The following is a 21792-nucleotide window of genomic DNA, read 5'->3' on the forward strand; positions in this document are numbered from 1 at the left end:
TATGAAACTTGAAGTGAAGCTGTCTGCATGTTTTTCCAGGTGTTACATCACTCTGTCACAGGCCCTGGGCATGAGTATGGGCGGGGCTCCGGCTGGTCCCGCAGGAACAGGTGACGCAGACTCTAGTAGCAGTAGGGATGGGTACCGAAACTCGGTTCCTGAAAAGCCAATGTGCACCGTAGTAACCAGACCGGAAAAAAAGTTGCTTTTGGTGCAAAATAATGCATTGACACATTAGTGAAGCTATCAAAACAGTCACACACAGAGAGTCTGGCACTCTTTTTTTAATGTTATTCTCGCTCCAAAAGGGGAACTGCACTTTTTTGAAATTATTCCTACAATTCACAATCTCTATGTAAGACAACTTAAAGACCACACATTTTTTCTTTACTTATGCATTCTAATTTATAATAAACGGCAAGTACGAGGTGGCAAACAATGCAGCAAAAGGCGGTACTCTAAAGCCTTCTAAAAAACCTTCAAAAACCGCCAACAATACTCTATTTACATCTCGTGACCTGAATTTTAACCAGGTATATTGTATATTGTTATTATAAGCACTAATGCAGAGGAACTACTTTTAGTGGCGCCGTGATCGCAAAGAGGTGACTCAATTATGCAGCTATTGACATACTGAGCTGCTGCATCGCATCTGAGTTGGTAAAAGTTCATTCTTGTGGCCATAAACTGAGAAGTTGGTCAACTTTGACATTGAACTTAGACCTGGAGTTGGTGAGAAAGTCACAAAAAGTCTCACATTTTGTTTGCCTTTTTACCTGCATGAGGATTGTAATTAATTATTTTTTCAAACAGGAAGATATGAACATCCCATCAGTCAGCATCCCAGAGATAGCAAACATTGTACAGTAAGCGATTGTTTTATTAGACTTAGACAAACTTTAATGATCCACAAGGGAAATTGTTCCACACAGTAGCTCAGTTACAAAGGATGGAAAAGATAACACAAGGCCACAAAAAGAGGGCGAAAACAAAAGGTGTAAAGTAATGTACCATCATAGCAATATAAATATAACATATAGGTGATATTTACATATTATATATACAGTATATAATTTATACAATATATATAACAAATCCCAATTACCATGTACAATATTACAGTATATATAACAGCTGCAGCAAAAAAAAAGAGAGTAGATCCAGCAGATAATATACATTATTGTACTTTATTAGAACCAGTATACTGTACAGCCCTGCTACAAACATAATGTAATGTAGCAGTATAACAATACTAATAAATTAAAAACAATACTATACGGCCTTTGAAAAATACCGGTACATTTTTTTTTCATCCGTATGCTGCGGTGCGGCGGTGACGTACGGAGCCGAGGTGCATGATGTTGAGTGTCAACGCGCGCACACAGAGTGCATACAAGAACAGCGTGGCGAGGAAGAATGGCAAAAAACTTCTAAAAGTTGTAACTCATACTCTGTATATTCAGGCTCAAAACAATAAGATTCTGAAGCATCATTTGTCCCAAAGTAGTCATTGTCTGCATTAAAAGTAGTGTTGTTGTTGAAGTAAATAACGAACGTGGTGACGTGTCTGTGAAATTAATACGGCATTGTATGCTTAAAATGAGCAAAATATGTAAATATTACATGTTCTTATGAATGTGCTTCTTACTACATTACATATATACTTACATCATGTATATAAAACATTGAAGGAGGTTTTTGGATGTTTCATAGTACGCTTTGTGGGCGGAATAGAGAAAATTGAATTTCCTCCATTGTTAGCTGACTCTTGCTAGTGTTTATTTACAAGTTAGAATGTATATATATATAAAAAAAAGCAAAACATATGTCTTTTTGTCTCACATAAGGATTGTGAATAAGTGGCAAAATTCCAAAGTAAGAGCAGTTCCCGTTTAACACAGCACAGACATTTCGCCGGTGCCACAAAACTTCCTCATTATGCCCCAATCATGGTTAAGAAAGGCGAGTGTATTCACGAACCTCAAAATTCTGGACTACAACAGAAGAGTGATTGAGGGTCTAGTAAGATGACAATGTTGTGCAGGCAGGCAGGTACTTTTTATCTGAACACAGCCTTGTCCTCGTCAAAACACAGCAACCACCAAATGCCCTTCGTAATAAAAGCGCAGCCCGCTAAATCCTGTCTGACAAGCATGTTTTGTTTTTTTGGCATATTCGCTGTGTTCTGTAATTATTTTGATGGGTTTTATTTCATATAATATTTTATTTACATTATGGAAGTGTTTAGATAACAATTCAGCTCAACTTGCCTTTTTTTGTACCGGTTCTGGCACTCTTTCAGCATCAGCATTGTTTACAGTAGTACCGATTTTGGTACTAGTATCAGTAAAACTTTAAGCGATACTCATCCCTAGGTAGAAACTTCGATTTGTGTTGGAAATTGTTTATTCCATTGCATCTTTTGTCTGCAGGAAAGACAGAGACCACCAAGGACATGGGCCGCTGCCTGGGGAAGTACGTGGTGGTTTTCAACTGCTCCGACCAGATGGATTACAGAGGACTCGGGCGCATCTACAAAGGTGAGCTAAAGAACAAGTCGATAGTGCTGACTCAACTAGAACACGGGGTCACTCTTGCAGGTCTGGCCCAGTCCGGCGCCTGGGGCTGCTTCGATGAGTTTAACCGCATTGAGCTGCCGGTGCTCTCGGTCGCTGCTCAGCAGATCTACATCGTCCTGCAGTGTAAGAAGAACAAGAAGAAGCAGTTTGTCTTTACTGACGGAGATGTAGTCAGCATGGACCCTGAGTTTGGCATTTTCCTCACCATGGTAATGGACCTAAAACAGTTAGAACATTAGTTTGCAGGTCGCTCCTATTTTATGAACATCAGAGCTTCCTCAGAACCACAGCTTAACATCGTGAATACTTTTATTCTATTTTCACCCGTATGCTCCTGGTTCTGCAGAACCCTGGTTACGCCGGTCGCCAGGAGCTGCCAGAGAACCTCAAGATCCAGTTCCGTACGGTAGCCATGATGGTTCCAGACCGAGCCATCATCATGAGGGTCAAACTAGCCAGTGCTGGATTCCGTGACAACCAGGTCCTTAGTCGGAAGTTCTACACCCTCTACAAGCTGTGTGAGGAGCAGCTGTCCAAACAGGTCAGATGACAAAAGGGGTTACGTTTCACCTGTCAAGGGTTATCGGTTACTTCAGTCGCCATCTTGTCGCCATGACCCTAGGTCCATTATGATTTTGGCCTAAGGAACATTTTGTCAGTCTTGAGGACGCTGGGCTCAGTCAAGAGATCCAACCCATCAGAACCAGAGAAGACTGTGGTCATGAGGGTCCTGAGAGACATGAACTTGTCCAAACTGGTGCGTCAAAAAAGCAAGATAGTAGCTTCTAGCTGTGACTAGGGCTGGACAGTTAATACATTTTAATTTCGATTTCCACTAAGTCTTCTCACGATTATGAAAATATAATGATCGGAAAAAAAAAAGATTAAAGGGCCTTGCAACGTGCATACAAATTCCGGAGCTTGTGACAGTGAAACAGATGAAAAGCGAATGAGTGGAAAAAAGAGCATTTCTATAGAAGTTTGGGATCTCACCATGATTGCTATTTTTATTTGACACAGCACTCGTATGCCTAATCAATAATCACTAAACTCAATAGAAGAAGGCATATGATTTCCACGTTCACTTAACCGCGGACAGAGTCACATAATTGGCCAATAAAACGGAATCCGCTGACAAATGCAAAATAATATCAGGGAAATTGACGTAAATGTAAGTGAAATGTGAAAAGACATTTATTTGGGAAAAAATGAGTCCGGAGAGCTCATTTATTCCCCCGACACACTCAAACGCTGGCCCTCCTGAACTCAACAATGTCGAGATGGCCACTTGAAACAACAACTAAACTACAAATCTAAAACTAGCAGGAACAATCCGTACACCCACAACACATCTCATCTGCTTGTGTTGTTGTGAACGACATCATTCATGGATGTAAGATCAATGTACAAACAGTGATCGCAACTTGAGAGGCTCGCTCTTTTTTACAGCCTCAAGTCGTCTCTTTACTCTTCAAGCTGAGAACAGCAGCACAGCACACTCCCCCCCCCCTTTCACAATAATAGCGCAATACGCCACATCCGGTCTGACTGCACGAACAAAATAAAGGTAAAAAAAAAAAAACTTTACACAGGCATAATGTACTTAAAGTACTTATTAACACATTTGCACAATTATTATGCTTAGACCTAAAATACTGGTCAAAATTGTCCAAAGATTTATGGCACCAATAAATGTGAGGATTTTTGCATTTAATTAACAAACACTTTATTAAATTGTATTTGACACAAAAAGCACACAATATGGTGGTAAAATACGTGTAAAAGGTAAAAATATTTTATTAAAGACAAACTGTGAAATTGTCTTGTTTTTTTTATATTGCTATTGTTATTTAAATTATTGTTATTGCTATTTATTATTTTAGTTTATTCGTTACTAATTTACATCCAGGTTTTTTAAATCTGTCTTTAAAGTTGAGTTTGGTGGTACAATAAATACTCATGTTTTCAAATTAATGAATAATCGTGTAATTAATTGTGATTACAATAGCAATCAAAATAATCTGAATTATTATTTTTGCCATTATCGTCCAGCCCTAGCTGTGAGCTCTTTCGTCTACTTCTGTAACCATATTTGGTTTTGTAGGTGGATGAGGACGAGCCTCTCTTCACAAGTCTGATTAACGATCTCTTCCCTGGTATCGGTACGTCACACCATGAACACGTTTCTGATTAGACTTACCTGACCCACGTTCCACCTGTCTTCCTCACTAGTTCTTGATAAAGCTGGCTATCCTGACCTAGAGTCATCCATCCATAAACAAGCTCAGCTGAACGGTCTGATCCCCCATCCTCCGTGGATCCTCAAGCTTGTTCAGCTTTACGAGACACAACGCGTCCGACACGGTACCTTGTTGAAGTCCGAACATTGCAATGCCGAGCGTTGTTTATCGATGTTCTCGCGCAGGAATGATGGCATTGGGTCCGAGCGGCGCCGGGAAGACCACCTGCATCCACACTTTGATGAATGCCATGTCGGACTGCGGCGCACCACACCGAGAGATGAGGATGAACCCCAAAGCCATCACAGCCTCGCAGATGTTCGGCACGCTGGACGTCACCACCAATGACTGGACGGACGGCGTCTTTTCCACTTTGTGGCGCAAAACTCTGAAGGCCAAAAAGGTGAAATGAAGCTCCTAAGTAACTGTGTTGAAGGTATTTAACATCTGCATGTGTGTCAGGGAGAACACGTTTGGATCGTGCTGGATGGACCAGTGGACGCCATCTGGATTGAGAACCTCAACTCTGTTCTTGATGACAACAAAACTCTAACGCTGGCTAACGGAGATCGAATCCCCATGGCGCCCTGCTGCAAGGTGGACACACAGCGTAGTGCTTGCCACTTCCTATGCAGACAGGAAGTAAGCGCTCTTGATACAGATAATGAGTCGTCATGTCTTTGGGCCTCAAGATCGTCTTTGAGCCACACAACATTGACAACGCCTCGCCAGCTACTGTGTCCCGCAACGGAATGGTGTTCATGAGCTCGTCGGTGCTGAGCTGGAGGCCCATCTTGCAGGCTTGGTTGCAGAAGGTACCGGAAGAGCAAGCCATCGCCCTCAAAGTCTGCTTCGACATCTGCTACCAGGCGCTGTTGGACTTTGTGTCCACTGCTGTGAGTCCAAAGATGGCAGTGCTGGAGTGCATGTACATCAGGCAGACCATCGACCTTCTTCAGGTGAGACACGATTGCACGATGCGACAATGAAACCCAACGTAGTATGTTTTTTTTGTCATGTGGGGTTCAGGGTCTGCTCCCCACCGCAGAAGAAAAACAGAGTTGCCATGGCAACGTGGGTCGACTGTTTGTGTTTGCTGTCATGTGGTCTCTGGGAGCGCTGCTGGAGCTGGACGACAGGGCCAAGATGGAAGACTTCCTGAAGGTTTGTGCGGTTACATTTAAGGAGCCGTCGATGGCCTCTGTCAGCCATCTTACAAAACAAACTGAAACTACTAGATGAAGAACCACAGCTGGGGTCTGGACCTTCCGCACACTCAGGACGAGCAGACCATCTTTGAGTTCACTGTGGTTGAGCAGGGAAAGTGGGAGCACTGGTCCAACAAGGTCTGCGCATGGATACACTTCTAAAAGTAACGCTAAGCAAGTAACAGCATTTTCCCAATCATCCAGGTCCCAGAGTACATTTACCCCAAAGACCACGTTCCAAACTACTCTTCCATTCTGGTTCCGAATGTGGACAATGTGAGGACAGACTTCCTGATGCAAACAATCATGAAGCAGCAGAAGGCAGTCCTGCTGATCGGAGAGCAAGGCACAGCCAAGACAGTCATGATTAAAGTGAGTGTACTGTAGCTTTAGCACTCAGTGTTTAGCATCCCTCACCCACTCTGCACTGTTACTATAAATAGTATAATTTGTCTATAAAATTGTTATAAGTACACCTCTGCATAACATTGTATCATTAAAGAAGAAAACATAAAATAGAAAATAAAACTTCAACAAATAACAACTTTATTAACATTGTTTTTCAGGTTCAGGTTTAGTTTATTCAGGCATTTAAACATTTGAGGGACAAGCGGTAGAAAATGGATAGATGGACAAATAAAGAGAGGACATTAGTAGTTTGAAATGGAATAGGCAGAAGCTAAAGCTTATTACACCGATCCCAGTGTATTTACAACTGCCAATGTCTTATGACGCAGTTATACATGGTTTCTTTCCTGTTTATCACAAAAAAATGAAAAAGCACCATCACATTAGTTTTGCATTCTTAGTATCCCTTCTCAATATATTTTTTATAATTGATTTATTGAAAATAATTTCAAATGTCAAGTTTTTCGTCCAACTTATTTCATACATTAATCCCAACAAACGACACAAGATGCTGCTTTGCACTCGTTCTCATGTATGCTTTTTTACATTGTTTTTAGTCTGTATCAGAAAATATATACTGTAAGTGCATCAGTTTGACTGGAATAAAAAAAAAAATCCTTATTTAAAGTACTTTTTGACCATTTGATACTGAAAAATAAAATTGTATAAACTCAATAAATAATAGTAAATTCAAATTGATCAGCAACATTAACACAGATGCTCAATATATAAAACCCTTTAACCTGCAAAACAAAACAAAAATCCTTATTTAAACTACTTTTTCACCATTTGATACTGAAAAATAAAATTTTATAAACTCAATAAATAATAGTAAATTCAAATTGATCAGCAACATTAACACAAATGCTCAATATATAAAACACTTTAACCTGCAAAACAAAAACATATAAAACAATGTGTGCTGTTTTATTTGATCAAAATAAGGAAGTCAAGATTAATGGCTACAACGAGCATGTTTTGTAGTGCACAGCTTTTCGAAGTGGGGTTCGAAGCATGACACTGCATGATACCGATAAAGCATGTTCCCCGTGGTCAAACGCGTCCCCCAGGGGGTCCGCCCTACTATTTGAGAAGGACTAACTGCAGGAACTTCTGTCTGGCTCCCTCTGCAGGGATACACCAACAAGCTCGACCAAGAGATCCACCTCACCAAAACACTGAACTTCTCGTCGGCCACGTCTCCCAACATGTTCCAGAGGACCATCGAGAGCTACATCGATAAGCGAATGGGCGCCATTTACGGGCCACCTGCCGGGCGCCTGATGACCGTCTTCATTGACGACATCAACATGCCCATCATCAACGAGTGGGGCGACCAGGTCTGCTCTGATTGTTTCACTGCAAAATAATAATCTATTATCAGTTCCTTCTGTATTTGAAGCATTGTCCTTGCCCCCTGTCCTACCCAGATAACCAATGAGATTGTGCGTCAGCTGATGGAGCAGGGAGGTTTCTATAGTTTAGATCGCCCAGGAGAGTTCCTTACTGTGGTTGATGTTCAGGTAAACCCAGGCAGGTACTTTTACAAACTTTTTAGAACTGTAATCTCATCTTCGGTCCCAGCTGGTGGCGGCCATGATCCACCCCGGAGGCGGCCGTAACGACATCCCGCAGCGCCTGAAGCGTCACTTCTCCATCTTCAACTGCACGCTGCCCTCCAACTCGTCCATCGATAGGGTGTTCGGCACCATGGCTCAGGGCTACTTCTGCCCGGAAAGGGGATTCCCAGCCTCTGTGTGCGACCTTGCCGCTGCCCTTGTGCCCACCAGCAGGCGGGTGTGGCAGGCAGTGAAGGCCAAGGTCAGGACTTGTCTGGTCTCCACTTAATACTTTTATTCTTGGAAGCCTCTAATATGGTGATGTTTGTGCAGATGTTGCCATCTCCTGCCAAGTTCCACTACATCTTCAACCTGAGGGACTTGAGCAGAATCTGGCAGGTAAACTAACTAGCAACCAACCGATATAGTTTTTTCAGGGCCGATACCAAATGTTAGTAATGCAGGAGGCCGATAACCAATTTTTGGAGCCTATATTCATTTGCAATAAAAGTTAGCTAAACATGAATAGTAAATGTCAGTTAGACAAGGCTTTAAGTAATTTTTTAAAATGTTTTATGTGGCACTGATGTTCAGGGGATTGTACAAACTCTGTCTGTCTAGTGCTGCGGGTCAAAGGAGCATCAACATTTGCATTTCACAATATGGGAAATCTTCTTAGAAAAGTGGTAAAAATACAGGTTTTCTCTACATCAAAACTTGCCATGTACTCAATTTTACACAATTTCATAGCAGTTTATGGAATAATGCATTATAAGGTTTCTTCGTGAGAAACGCTGACATATTGCAGACATTTAAAGAAAAACAATTCCATGTTCCTTCCTGTATCTTATAATTGAGACATTTTTCAAGCTGGCTGACATCACTTCTTCCTGGGTGTTACAGAAAGTAAGAGAATGTGTGAGCTAGTGCCTGATCTTCCTTACTTATTTAATAAGTCCCCTGTTTGTCAGGATTCTACAAAATTTAGATTTTTTTTGCAGATAAATCTTTTCTGACGTCCTGATGTAAATCTATCTCTGTCGGCACCATGATTGATTGAATCACGGAACATAAAACCCGCCATGCTCCAAGTGTCACAGAGGGAGGCTTGTCAAGCGATTCGATCGCTGCAGTGATGAAAACAAACAAAACAGGACCGGGGAGATGCCAGGAAGGAAGGACAAAAACTGGATTTGCGGGGAAAATTGGACGTTTTGTAAGCAGACGACCAGCTCTGCAAGGAGAGAAAAGGACGCGGTAAACGTAGCTGTGCAGCCGGGAAAAGAACTGAAATAAATTATTGTCAAATATTAATCATATTTGGGGAAAATTAATGACAATGACAGTATTTTTTTTTTCTTAAATTTTTTTTTTATTTAATTGGGCTCCAGCAAAAAGGAAACTTTTCTTATGCTGGGCAAAAGGGCTTGAAAAATGGTTATTACTATCTACTTCAGTAATTATAATTAAAAAAAATACTGCTTTCGTATATGTATTGTATCTGCTGATTGAGTTATGTTGTTGTGTAAGTTCTGTAGTGTAAGTAAAAAATTAAAAAAAATCTAAAATACCGGTTTAAGTCAAAATGCCAAATAGCGATGTCAATAATCCGTTGATCTCTAATGCCAACGCTGGGCCACTCAGAGAGAAACCAGCTGAGGGCAGCATGAAGCGTTCTCGTGTATCATTGTTTTTCAGGGCATTCTTGCCATCACGTCAGATGTTTGTCAGAGCGTTGAGATCCTGGCAGCCCTTTTTCATCACGAATGTAACCGAGTGCTCGCCGACCGCTTCACCGACTGCAGCGACACACAGACCTTCAGCGACCTCCTGGTGAAGGTGTGTATGCCCGCATTTGATATTCCGGTCATGATTTTTGATTTTTTTTATTGCGTCTATGTCCACAATTCATCAGATTACAATAGAGGATCATGGGAAAGATTTAACTGAGCACGTTCATTGGGACAGCAGCTTTGTGGACTTCTTGCGAGATGCTCCAGAAGCAACGGGAGACGAGCCGGAGAATTCCGTCCTGGAAGCTCCAAAGGTGTGCTCACCTTAGGTCAAGACGCTGCGATTTCTCTTGATTGTCGACCAAAATGTGGCTTTCATTGACAGGTGTATGAGCCAACCCCGTCGCTGGATGCACTGGCAGAGCGCCTGTGTGTCTTTCAGCAGCAGTACAACGAGGCCTTGAGGGGCGGAGCTATGGACCTGGTCTTCTTCAAGGTTACCCTGTTGTCATAGCTATGTCGTTGGCGGCCGTGTTGATGTGCTGTCTCTCCCTTAGGACGCAATGACCCACCTGGTACGCATCTCACGCATGCTGCGGACGCCGCAGGGGAACGCCCTTTTGGTAGGTGTCGGCGGTTCAGGCAAGCAAAGCCTCACGAGACTGGCATCGTTCATCGCCGGCTACCAAACCTTCCAGATCACGCTGACGAGGTAACATCAAGTGACGGTCACGTGTTACTGAAACTTGTTGAGAGAATTGCTACTACAGTGGAACTTTGATTTTCGAACTTAATTAGTCTTCAACGTGGTTCGTAAATCAAAAAGTTTGTATAGTGAAGCAAATTTCTCCATAAGCAATAATGTAAATATGTATAATGGGTTCCAGCCTCGACAAAAGTACATATTTTCGTAAAGGTTTGTACACTTTGAACACAATGTAAAGTGCTATACAGTACTTTACATCAAACAAACATAACAAGGAGGTGATGAATCAACTTTCTCTTTATGAACAAGCCAACAACAACAGTCTGAACTGTGCTGTATGCGCTGCTCTATCATCATGCGCAAACATACAAAAGTCCCTCTGGTGCCCTCACAAACGATCAGAAATCACAAACATCCTTAACTTTAACAACCAATTTGCCACAATAATAACATTTTCAAAAGTAAAATCCACTTACAGTAAATTAACAAGCAGAAAGAGGAAGAGAAGTGAGGGGGGGTGGGGAGGCGCCGTGTGTGTTTGGTTCTTGAAAGAGGCGCCGCTGAACGAGAGGGAGTCCTCCCCGCTGTGAAATAAGTCCGCTTGGCATCTTTTTCCAAAAAAAGTCAGTTCTCATCACAAATAAAAACTTGCTGTGGTGCGAAGGCGGCTTCCTCAATCTCTTCAATACAAGCAAGCACAAAATGGCTGCAAGCGGGACACAAAGTGAATGAATGAAGCGTTCCTACAGAGACATGGTCCACACACAGAGGCATACTCGGCGTGATCTAAAACTTAGTACACAGAAAAGTTTGCAAATAGAAGGGTTCGTAAATCGAGGTTCCACTGTACGTCCTGTGTGCGTGCGGCATGCAGGTCATACGGCAGCACCAACCTGTTGGAGGATCTGAAGGTCCTCTACCGGCTCGCTGGCCAGCAGGGAAAGGGAGTCACTTTTCTCTTCACTGACAATGACATTAAGGATGAAGCCTTCCTGGGTACAGAACCTGGAAACACAGTTAGTCCACTTTTTGACAGCGACGTCCTAATGAGACACTTCCTGTCCTCCTCAGAGTACATGAACAACGTCCTGGCCAGTGGCGAAGTCTCTAACCTGTTTGCACGGGATGAGCTGGATGACATCACCCAGGGCCTCATTCCCGTCATGAAGCGACAGCAGCTGCGCCGACCTCCGACCCCGGAGAACCTCTACGAATTCTTCCTGTCTCGCGTGCGCAGCAACCTTCACGTCGTCCTCTGCTTCTCGCCGGTGGGGGAAAAGTTTCGGACTAGAGCTCTGAAGGTGAGTCATTGTGTGGAATATATCACTAATGTGGTTGCACGCTGCTGAGCTTTGACCTGCTCAGTTCCCAGGCCTGATATCGGGCTGCACCGTGGACTGGTTCCAGCGCTGGCCTCGGGACGCCCTGGTGGCTGTATCGCATCACTTCCTGTCTCAGTACCAGGACCTCCGCTGCTCTGAAGAAGTGAAGCACAGTGTGGTGGTTACCATGGGAACGTTTCAGGTACTCAGAAGTCAATTTTAAGTAGACAGCATCGGATCACATGATTTGTCTCTTCAGGACACTGTGGCGGAGAAATGCATCGAATACTTTGAACGTTACCGCCGCCAGACGTTTGTGACGCCCAAATCCTACTTGTCCTTCATCACCGGCTACAAGTTGGTCTACACTGAGAAGATGGATCACGTCGGCACGCTGGCCGAGCGCATGAAGACAGGTAGACTGCCAACCTAGGTTTCTACCTCTATGTGGGCGTGGTTTATTGCAAAATGAGCGGGTTTCTTTGTTGTTGTTGTTGCAGGTCTGAGCAAGCTGATGGAGGCGGAGCAGTCGGTGTCTCAGCTCTCTGCACAGCTGCAAGTGAAGGAGCAGGAGCTCGCTGTCGCCTCCCAGAAGGCAGATGAGGTCCTGCAGGAGGTCACTGTCAAAGCTCAGGCTGCTGAGAAGGTTTGACTTTGCAAAATCATCCTCAATCTCATATTGGATTTAATTCTCAGAGTTAGCTCCTGTGTTACAGGTCAAGCAGCAGGTACAGAAGGTAAAGGACAAGGCTCAGCTTATCGTCGATGAGATTGAAGCGGATAAAAGTGCGGCCGAGTCCAAACTGGAAGCGGCCAAACCGGCGATGGAGGCAGCTGAGGCAGCGCTGCAGGTGTGACCCTCGAGACTTGTACACACATTTGCATGCCTCAGAAGCTTCTACTTCTCTTGTTGTGTCCACAGACCATCAAACCGGCCGACATTGCCACAGTGAGGAAACTTCAAAAGCCGCCTCATCTCATCATGAGGATCATGGACGCCGTGCTACTGCTCTTCCAGAGGAAGGTGGCTGGCATTCACACTTTGACCTTCAAGCTGTACTCAAACTGAAGGCTTGATTTTTATGTCTTGATGTCTCTCGAGTTCAGGTGGACACGGTCATGGCTGACTCTGAACGTCCTTGCCCTCGTCCTTCCTGGACCGAGGCCATGAAACTGATGCAAAACTCTTCCTTCCTCAGCATGCTGCTCAACTTCAGCAAGGTCCCACACACCATCACAGCTGGAGTTTCTTTGAATACTACATTAATGATAACTTAAAGTACCAGTAGAGTGGAAAAACGAGTATATGTTATATTGTTGATTGTGTTACATTGTATCCATTAAACCATATCCAATTGTATTCACAATCCGCAAAGTTGTGAAAATACCGTCTAAATATCACAAAATGCCACTAATTCAGTCAGCCATTTTGAATATTCAGTTCCGAATATCTTCGGCAATTTCCGTAGATTCTACGTCATTTTAGTAACGCTTCTGCACTCTGACCATATTATCAGATCAGTCAAACTGGAAATATGCAATAATTGGAAAGAGATGTGCTGTTTATTATTCACAATCCTTATGTAAGACAAGAACACATATGCTTGGCTTTTATATGCATTCCAAATCATAAACAGCTAACAATTGAGTCAACAGGTTGAAGGTCCTCTATTCCGCCCATTACACCCCCCCCAAAAACATTCAGAAACTGCAAACAATATTCCATTTACATGTCCTGACCTGAAAATTAAACAAAATATGAGTGATATTGCTCCAACGCAAATGGTGTATTTTAGCGGCGCATTGATAGCAGTGAGCTAATGCTAGGTTACGCGGATATTTTTGACACTTTAAGCCGGCGGCTGCTCCTGCTTTTTTTCAAACTTGCTCAAAGTAAATTTTAAATTTACTCATCTGGTAGTAGACAAACGTGGGTATGGACCGATAAGTTGGTCGACTTCAACATCCCTTGAGATAGCGAAAAAGGCACTAAAAGACGTAGTTGCGGCAACTATTATTCAACACTTATTTAACACGATTGAGTCTTCATCCAAATGGAATTACGTGAGCGTCCCGACGGTCGGCATCCCAGCGAGAGTGGAAATGTCACAGTAAGTGTTAGTTTTATTGTAGTTTATTATTGGTAGTTTGTATGTTTAGCACCTAGCAATTTGGCTGCTCGGGCTATAGTGTTACAATAAAGCTGTATCCATTTAGTACCCGGCGTCTAAAACTTATTCCTCATCCTCTTTGTGTACGGGCTCAAAAATATAAGGTACGGGATCATAATTTTTCTCAAAGTAATCGTTGTTGGCTCTCACAAAGTCTGTTTGATTTGCATTGTCGTTAATGGGGAAGGGATATATATATATATATATATATATATATATATATATATATATATATATATATATATATATATATATATATAAAACAATAGCTTTAATATAGAGGTAACTTGTTATTCCACTCTACTGCTACTTTAACAGTTATCTGACTGTCTTTACGCAGGACTCCATCACAGAGGAAGTAGTAGAGCTGATGGCGCCTTACCTGGAAATGGACGACTACAACCTGGAGTCAGCCAAGAGGATCTGTGGCAACGTGGCTGGACTATGCTCGTGGACGCTGGCCATGGTCGACTTTTTCTCCATCAACAAGGAAGTCCTTCCTTTGAAGGTAAACTTCCTCCAAGATGTCCAGCACTTGCCTGGAGGAAGCCTTTAATGAAGGTGCATGAAGCGCTTATGTAATGTTGTGTTTGTGTGTGCATGCTAACAGGCCAACCTGGCGCTGCAGGAGTCTCGCCTGCTGGTGGCTCAGGCTGAGTTAGCGCAAGCTCAGGAGCAGCTGGATGCGAAACAGCAGCAGCTGGATGCTGTGCAGGTGACCACGTGACTTCCCTCCATTCGACATTGATATTGTTCATTCATGATCTAGAAATGACACAATCTTGTTGATTGAACTGGACTAAAGGCACTCTATGATGCCGCCATGATGGAGAAGCAGCACCTAGAGGACGATGCCTCTGCGTGCCGTCGTAAAATGACCAACGCAACGGCGCTCATTGACGGCCTTGGAGGAGAAAAGGTCAGCTTCCATTTATCTTGTTTACCTGTGTTTCTTCATGTCAAGGACCTCTCCCTCCATCTTCCCGCTTTTCAGGTACGCTGGACTGACAGCAGCGCCGGTTTTCAGACACAGATCAAACGGCTGGTCGGGGACGTCCTGTTGGCCTCTGGCTTCCTGTCCTATGCGGGACCCTTCAACCAGGAGTACCGCAGCCTTCTGCTGGAGATGTGGAAGAAGGAATTGGAGGACAAGCTCATCCCCTTCAGCCCAGTAAGACCACACCTCTTGTTCCGTGCCCTCAGTTAACATCAGATTGGTAAACATCTTATTCCACCCCCAGGATGTGAATGTGATTGGTCTCCTGGTGGACAACGCCACAGTTAGCGAATGGAACCTTCAAGGGCTACCCAGCGATGACCTGTCCACCCAGAATGGTATCGTGGTGACCAAGGCGGCCCGATACCCGCTGCTGATTGACCCCCAGGGTCAAGGGAAAGCATGGATTCAGAACCGAGAGCGAGAGCAGAACCTGCAGGTGAAGATGAAGGGTGCTGTAAATGAAGTTAAAACAATACATTCAAACTGATAGATGCATTTCTCACCCCTCTCAGGTGACGTCTTTAAACCACAAATACTTTCGTTCCCACCTGGAGGACACTTTGTCTCTCGGGCGACCCCTACTGCTGGAGGACGTTGGAGAGGAACTGGACCCTGCCCTGGACAACATCCTTGACAAAAACTACATCAAGTCTGGATCCACTTACAAGGTACGTCAGCTGCACACAATCCAACAACCCGTACAAATCTGTGGTGATCTTGTCAGTCCAATGTCTTCTGTCCCTTTGGTCTTGCAGGTGAAGGTTGGAGACAAAGAAGTGGATGTGATGAAGGGCTTCACCCTTTACATCACCACCAAACTGGCCAACCCTGCCTACAGCCCAGAGATCAGTGCCAGGACATCCGTGGTGGACTTCACGGTCACACAGAGAGGCCTGGAGGACCAACTTCTGGGGCGTGTCATTCTTCTGGAGAAACAAGTGGGACCTGAAGCATCTCAGTGTTTTAAGTTCAAACCATTGTATGTCGCCACTGAAATGTTATCTCCTGTTTGCCGTGGCCCCACCAGGAGCTGGAGGCGGAGCGTGTGCAGCTCCTAGAAGAGGTGACGTCCAACAAGAGGAAGATGCAGGAGCTGGAGGACAGTTTGCTCTTCAGACTGACCAGCACTCAGGGCTCTCTGGTGGAGGACGAGTCTCTGATCGAGGTGTTGCGGGTCACCAAGACCACTGCTCTGGAGGTATCACCTGTGCTACTCAGTGGTGATCAGTGTTAAGAAAAACGTATACATTTACTGGTAACGAGTAATCAACATAATTACTTACGTACGTCACAACACTGTTACCGATGCGTTTGATGTAACGTGGCACGGTACTTTTGATGTGGTTGTTCGTCAGCAAGACAGCGTCAGAAGCACAGCAAATTTAAGTGAAGTGTAAGGTGAAGTATATTTATATAGCGCTTTTCTCTAATGACTCAAAGCGCTTTACATAGTGAAACCCAATATCTAAGTTAAATTAAAACCAGTGTAGGTGGCACTGGGAGCAGGTGGGTAAAGTGTCTTGCCCAGGGACACAACGGCAGTGACTAGAATGGCGGAAGCGGGGATCGAACCTGGAACCCTCAAGTTGCTGGCACGGCCGCTTTACCAAGCGAGCCACGCCGCTCCCCAAATTCAATGCAAAAAGTAACTTTTTACTGATGAAAGGAACAACCAAATGTACTTGATATCAAATAGGAAGCGGCGACATCACACAGCCAACAACACACAACATGAAAGTACACGTTCCCACAATCCTACTACTGCGAGAGAAAAATATATATATATTTTTAATTTTTTTTAATTAGATCAATGCATATTCATCAACATAGAGCAACAATGTAAATATGCCAGAGTTAGCACAGTAGCTAATTTTCATTTGTTGTCCTAAGGCAGGTTAATACAGTAAACATTCAACAAGTCATGATACAAAAGAATACACAAATCAGGAGACATTACACATTACAAGCATACCATAAGCACAGACCATGGACAAAAAAATAAAACAAACAACAAACAAAAAAAACATGTGAATAATCTAATTGTGCGTGCATGCCTGCATAGTTTTCAACCACTGTTTCAGTGCGGTTTTAAATGTTAATTAGGTGTCACAGTTTCTGACATAGGCTGGATAATGAATAATGAACAACAATTAAGCGGTAGAAAATGGATGGATGGATGGATGGAATTCAATGACTAAAGTGACAAACTTGCAATCCTACAATACCCCATTTGTGGACAAGGAGCACATTCAAGCTAACACAATCTTGTGAATATGGAAAACTGCTGCTGCTAAGCTAACAAAGACAGCTGAGCTAAAAGGAGCGCTGTCTGAGTGCGCTCGCGCTGACGTCACAGGTCGCTTGGCAAAAGGCACAGCCTTTTAAAGGCACACATACACATTCTGCTCTCATGAAACATCCCTCAACTGCATATGCCAGATATTTGAAGTTTTTTTTTTTAAGTAACGCATTAAATACTTTTTCTGGTAATTAATTCATGAAAGCGCAATTCTGAAGTTAACAACTCTCGAGTAACTCTAATGACTTTTTAAAAGTAATTTGCGGAACACTGGTAGTGATGGTTGTCACATGATGCTAGGAATGACACATCCGCATCTTTTCTTCTAGGTGAGCGAGAAGCTGTCCATCGCTGCCGAGACAGAAGTCAAGATCAACCAGGCAAGGGAGGAGTACCGGCCTGTGGCCACCAGGGGGAGCATCCTGTACTTCCTGATTGTGGAGATGTCATTGGTCAACCTCATGTATCAGACATCTTTGCGTCAGTTCCTGGGCCTCTTTGACTCGTCCATGCAGCTCTCTGTCAGGTCGCAGGTCACCTCCAAGCGTATCAGCAACATCATCAGCTTCCTCACCTTGCAGGTGGCCGCCACACCGCCCTCTCACCAAAACCTGGCCATTCAATGTAGGCAACAGCTGTTTGTCCCGCCCGCAGGTGTACTGTTACACAGCTCGAGGTCTCTATGAGGAACACAAGCTGCTCTTCACCTTGTTGTTGGCGCTGAAGGTGGACCTGCAGGCCAAGAACATCATGCACTCTGACGTGCTGATCTTCATCAAAGGTCCGAGCATCCTCCTCTTCCTGCACCCTAGCTTCAGCGAAGTCATGTTCCAATGATTGCTGTCTGCAGGCGGCGCCTCTCTTGATCTCAACTCTGTGGAAGCAAAACCACGCCGCTGGATCCTGGATCAGACCTGGCTCAACCTGGTGCAGCTGTCCAGCCTCTCTGTGTTCTGTCAGATCCTGACCCAGGTACGACGCATCACTGTGGCGTTGCACCGGGCCAGAGCTTAGCATCGATGCTTGTGGTTTTCCAGGTAAGCCAGAACGAAAAGGCCTGGAAGACGTGGTTTGACAACTCGGCTCCAGAGGACGCCACGTTGCCTGATGACTATGAGCAGAAACTTGACACCTTTCAGAAGCTGCTTCTAATCCGTAGCTGGTGCCCGGACCGAACCATTGCGCAGGTCTGCTCCAGGTCACTTGGTCCAAACATAGTGGTTTGTCACGATGCCAATGACTAAATGGTTGTGCAGGCACGGCGCTACATCGCCCAGTCTTTGGGTCAGCAGTACGCCGAAGGTTTGGTTCTGGATCTGGACGCCATGCTGGCAGAGAGCGACAACAGGACTCCCATGGTTTGTCTTCTCTCGATGGGTTCCGACCCAACGGAGAACATTGAGAGACTAGCCAAGCAAAAGGTGCTCAACATTACGACTAAATACTTTATTTTAAACATTTTCAACCCTTGAATCACTTTTTTGTGGACCTGCAGGGAGCACCGTGCCGTCCTATCTCAATGGGACAAGGGCAGGAAGTCCATGCTCGCAGGCTATTGGCCAAAAGCATGACGGACGGCGGCTGGCTCCTCCTCCAGAACTGCCATCTTGGACTGGACTTTCTGGATGAGTTGCTGGAGACGGTCACCATGACAACAGCAGAGAGTGTCCACAGGGACTTTAGAGTGTGGCTGACAACGGACGTCCACCCGAGGTGAGACCACAGCATGGACCTTCAAGTTGAATGCCATTCTGGTGGACTTCGTCTTTGCCCAGGTTCCCCATCAGTTTTCTTCAGGCGTCCATCAAGTTCACCAACGAGCCTCCTCTCGGTAAAAATCTCCTCATCGAAGAACACATCTTTCAGGTTTTTCACGTTCCCTCATGATTCTTGATTAGGGATGAAGGCGGGTCTGAAGAGGACTTTCAGTGGCGTCACTCAAGACCAGTTAGAGATCAGTAGCCTGCCTCAGTGGCGCCCACTGCTGTATGCCGTCGCCTTCCTGCACACCACCGTGCAGGTAAGCCTTGTCTCTTTTTGTCTCACGGCGGTCACAGCAAACCTAAAGGGAAGCTGCACTTTTTGGGGGAATTTTGCCTATCAATTGCAATCCTATGTGAGACAAGAACACACGTTTTTCTTTTTTTATGCATTCTAATTTATCGATATTGTTATTATAGAACTATATATATAAGATATATATTATATATATATATACTGATATATATATATATATATATATATATATATATATATATATATATATATATATATATATATATATATATATATATATATATATATATATATATATATATATATATATATATATATACCGGTATATAAACTTTTTTTTGCGGCGCCGTGATCACAGAGAGCTCACTAGCTTACTCCATTTGTATCTCGCATTTACCAAATATTAGCGATATTGTTGTAATAGAACTATATATATAATATATATATAAACTTTTTTTAGCAGTGCCGTGATCACAGAACGCTAACTAGCTTGTGCGGCTACAGTATTGACGAACTGAGTAGTTGCTGCCGCATCGTCTCTAAGTTGGTAAAATCAAATTCTATATTATGAATCATGCTTCTCAACTTTTTAGAAGAAGTTGGTCAACTTTGACATTTGACTTCGACCTGGAGATGGCCAGAAAGACACAAAAAGACGCTTGTTTATGTCCACCTTTTAAGGAAAAATGTTTTACCTGCGTGAGGATTATAATTAGTTCTTCTTCGAAACGTGAAGATATAAACATCCCATCAGTCGGCATTGTACAGTAAGTGATTGTTTTATTATGTTCATAGTTTGTATTTCTTGTTTAGCACTTAGCAATACTGCCACATGATGCTTAGTGTTTCACTAAAGCAGGATTTGTTTAGCTCACAACTTCTAAAATTTGAAGCTCATCCTCCGTATATTCAGGCTCAAAAATATAATGTTCTGGATCATCATTTGTTCCAAAGTAGTCTTTGTTGTCTCTCCTGAAGTCTGCATGATTAGTAGTGTTGTTGTTGTTGAATTGAATAGCGAACGTTGTGATGCGTCTGTAACATTAATACACCGAAGTATGCTGAAAATGCGCAAAATACGTAAATATTACGTCTTATTTTGAATGTGCCTGTAACTCCATTACAAATAAACGTTTGATGGAGGTTTTTGAATGTATTTAGAGCGCTTTACAGGTGGAAAAGAGCCAATCCCATCACCTCCATTGTGAGCTGACTTTTGTTAGCGTTTATTTACGAATTAGAATGCGTAAAAAAAAAGATAAACATGTGTTCTTCTTGTCTTACAAAAGGACTGTAAATGATAGGCAAAATTCCCATAAAAAAGTGCAGTTCCCCTTTAACTTTGACCTTAAACCGCCTTCAGGAGCGCCGAAAGTTTGGACCTCTGGGCTGGAACATTCCCTATGAGTTCAACCAAGCCGACTTCACGTCTAGCGTACAGTTTGTCCAGAACCACTTGGACGAGCTGGATGCCAAGAGGGGCGTCAACTGGAGCTGCCTGCGCTACATGCTGGGTGAGACATGAACAGCCGACCATGGTCCACACAAATCCACCTGACTTGAGTTCATGCCGCCTTCAGGTGAAGTCCAATATGGCGGCCGTGTGACAGACGACCTGGACAAACGTCTCCTGAACACTTTCACTCGGGTCTGGTTTGGCGAGAACACCTTCAGCGACAAGTTCTGCTTCTACCGGGGATACAGCATCCCCGCCAAGGCCAAGACGGTGCAGGACGTCCTGCAGCACGTCGAGGCCCTCCCCCTGGTTGACACACCTGAGGTCAGGACACACCCTTTTTACTTGGAATGGAGGTTTTTAATCATCTTTCCTATGTTGCAGGTGTTTGGACTCCACCCCAACGCGGACATCACCTACCAGAACAAGCTGGCCAATGAGGCACTTAGCACCATCATCAACATCCAACCTAAAGACACGGGGGGCGGGGCCGGGGAGACGCGGGAGGCCAGCGTGCTGCGCTTAGCCAATGAGATGCTGAACAAGCTTCCGCCTGACTACGTGTCACATGAGGTGAGAGCCTGCAGCTGATTGGTGTCCTTATTTGTCACATGATGACACTGATGAGGCTGTCGTTTAAAGGTTAAAGGTCAGCTTCAGAAGATGGGCCCTCTACAGCCAATGAACATCTTTCTTCGACAGGAAGTAGACCGCATGCAGCAAGTCATCAGCAGTGTACGGCGCACGCTCACTGACCTCAAGCTGGCTATTGACGGTCAGTCACACAGACACACACACTTACGTCACACACGATGACGTTAGGACGCGCCTCCTCCTGCCGCAGGCACCATCATTATGTCAGAAGACCTACGTGACGCTCTGGACTGCATGTTCGACGCTCGCATTCCCAGCGCTTGGCAGCGGCTCAGCTGGGCGTCGGCCTCGCTGGGCTTCTGGTACAGTGAGCTTCTGGAGAGGAACCAGCAGCTCTCAAGCTGGATCAGCGCCGGGCGGCCCCTCCAGTTCTGGCTCACAGGCTTCTTTAACCCGCAGGTGAGTCGAGTGAGATGACGGACGAGGAAGTTACGGCTCCTG

At 44.2% G+C, this 21792-nt stretch overlaps 1 protein-coding gene across 1 annotated transcript in view; it reads left to right on the forward strand.

Moving 5' to 3' along the window:
* Positions 1-21792, forward strand: part of dnah5l (dynein, axonemal, heavy chain 5 like) — a 44694-nt gene that overhangs the window by 21258 nt on the left and 1644 nt on the right. The window contains exons 45-94 of the mRNA XM_062022158.1: positions 40-110; positions 2433-2540; positions 2601-2788; positions 2926-3120; positions 3202-3336; positions 4684-4741; positions 4812-4943; positions 5005-5222; positions 5282-5416; positions 5512-5778; positions 5849-5983; positions 6058-6165; positions 6232-6399; positions 7569-7775; positions 7866-7958; positions 8020-8256; positions 8328-8393; positions 9693-9833; positions 9910-10041; positions 10113-10223; positions 10285-10439; positions 11308-11429; positions 11505-11734; positions 11799-11957; positions 12015-12171; positions 12256-12401; positions 12472-12606; positions 12678-12779; positions 12863-12976; positions 14267-14434; positions 14537-14641; positions 14732-14845; positions 14921-15097; positions 15168-15362; positions 15439-15594; positions 15682-15864; positions 15954-16124; positions 17555-17806; positions 17880-18006; positions 18076-18197; positions 18263-18412; positions 18482-18646; positions 18721-18938; positions 19001-19056; positions 19124-19245; positions 20605-20755; positions 20822-21021; positions 21082-21270; positions 21340-21472; positions 21542-21750. Of these exons, the coding sequence (XP_061878142.1) occupies positions 40-110; positions 2433-2540; positions 2601-2788; positions 2926-3120; positions 3202-3336; positions 4684-4741; positions 4812-4943; positions 5005-5222; positions 5282-5416; positions 5512-5778; positions 5849-5983; positions 6058-6165; positions 6232-6399; positions 7569-7775; positions 7866-7958; positions 8020-8256; positions 8328-8393; positions 9693-9833; positions 9910-10041; positions 10113-10223; positions 10285-10439; positions 11308-11429; positions 11505-11734; positions 11799-11957; positions 12015-12171; positions 12256-12401; positions 12472-12606; positions 12678-12779; positions 12863-12976; positions 14267-14434; positions 14537-14641; positions 14732-14845; positions 14921-15097; positions 15168-15362; positions 15439-15594; positions 15682-15864; positions 15954-16124; positions 17555-17806; positions 17880-18006; positions 18076-18197; positions 18263-18412; positions 18482-18646; positions 18721-18938; positions 19001-19056; positions 19124-19245; positions 20605-20755; positions 20822-21021; positions 21082-21270; positions 21340-21472; positions 21542-21750 (7588 nt within the window). The remainder of the gene's footprint in view (positions 1-39; positions 111-2432; positions 2541-2600; positions 2789-2925; positions 3121-3201; positions 3337-4683; positions 4742-4811; positions 4944-5004; positions 5223-5281; positions 5417-5511; positions 5779-5848; positions 5984-6057; positions 6166-6231; positions 6400-7568; positions 7776-7865; positions 7959-8019; positions 8257-8327; positions 8394-9692; positions 9834-9909; positions 10042-10112; positions 10224-10284; positions 10440-11307; positions 11430-11504; positions 11735-11798; positions 11958-12014; positions 12172-12255; positions 12402-12471; positions 12607-12677; positions 12780-12862; positions 12977-14266; positions 14435-14536; positions 14642-14731; positions 14846-14920; positions 15098-15167; positions 15363-15438; positions 15595-15681; positions 15865-15953; positions 16125-17554; positions 17807-17879; positions 18007-18075; positions 18198-18262; positions 18413-18481; positions 18647-18720; positions 18939-19000; positions 19057-19123; positions 19246-20604; positions 20756-20821; positions 21022-21081; positions 21271-21339; positions 21473-21541; positions 21751-21792) is intronic.

Source organism: Entelurus aequoreus, linkage group LG15 (genome assembly GCF_033978785.1).
Source record: "Entelurus aequoreus isolate RoL-2023_Sb linkage group LG15, RoL_Eaeq_v1.1, whole genome shotgun sequence".
Lineage (NCBI taxonomy): Eukaryota > Metazoa > Chordata > Actinopteri > Syngnathiformes > Syngnathidae > Entelurus > Entelurus aequoreus.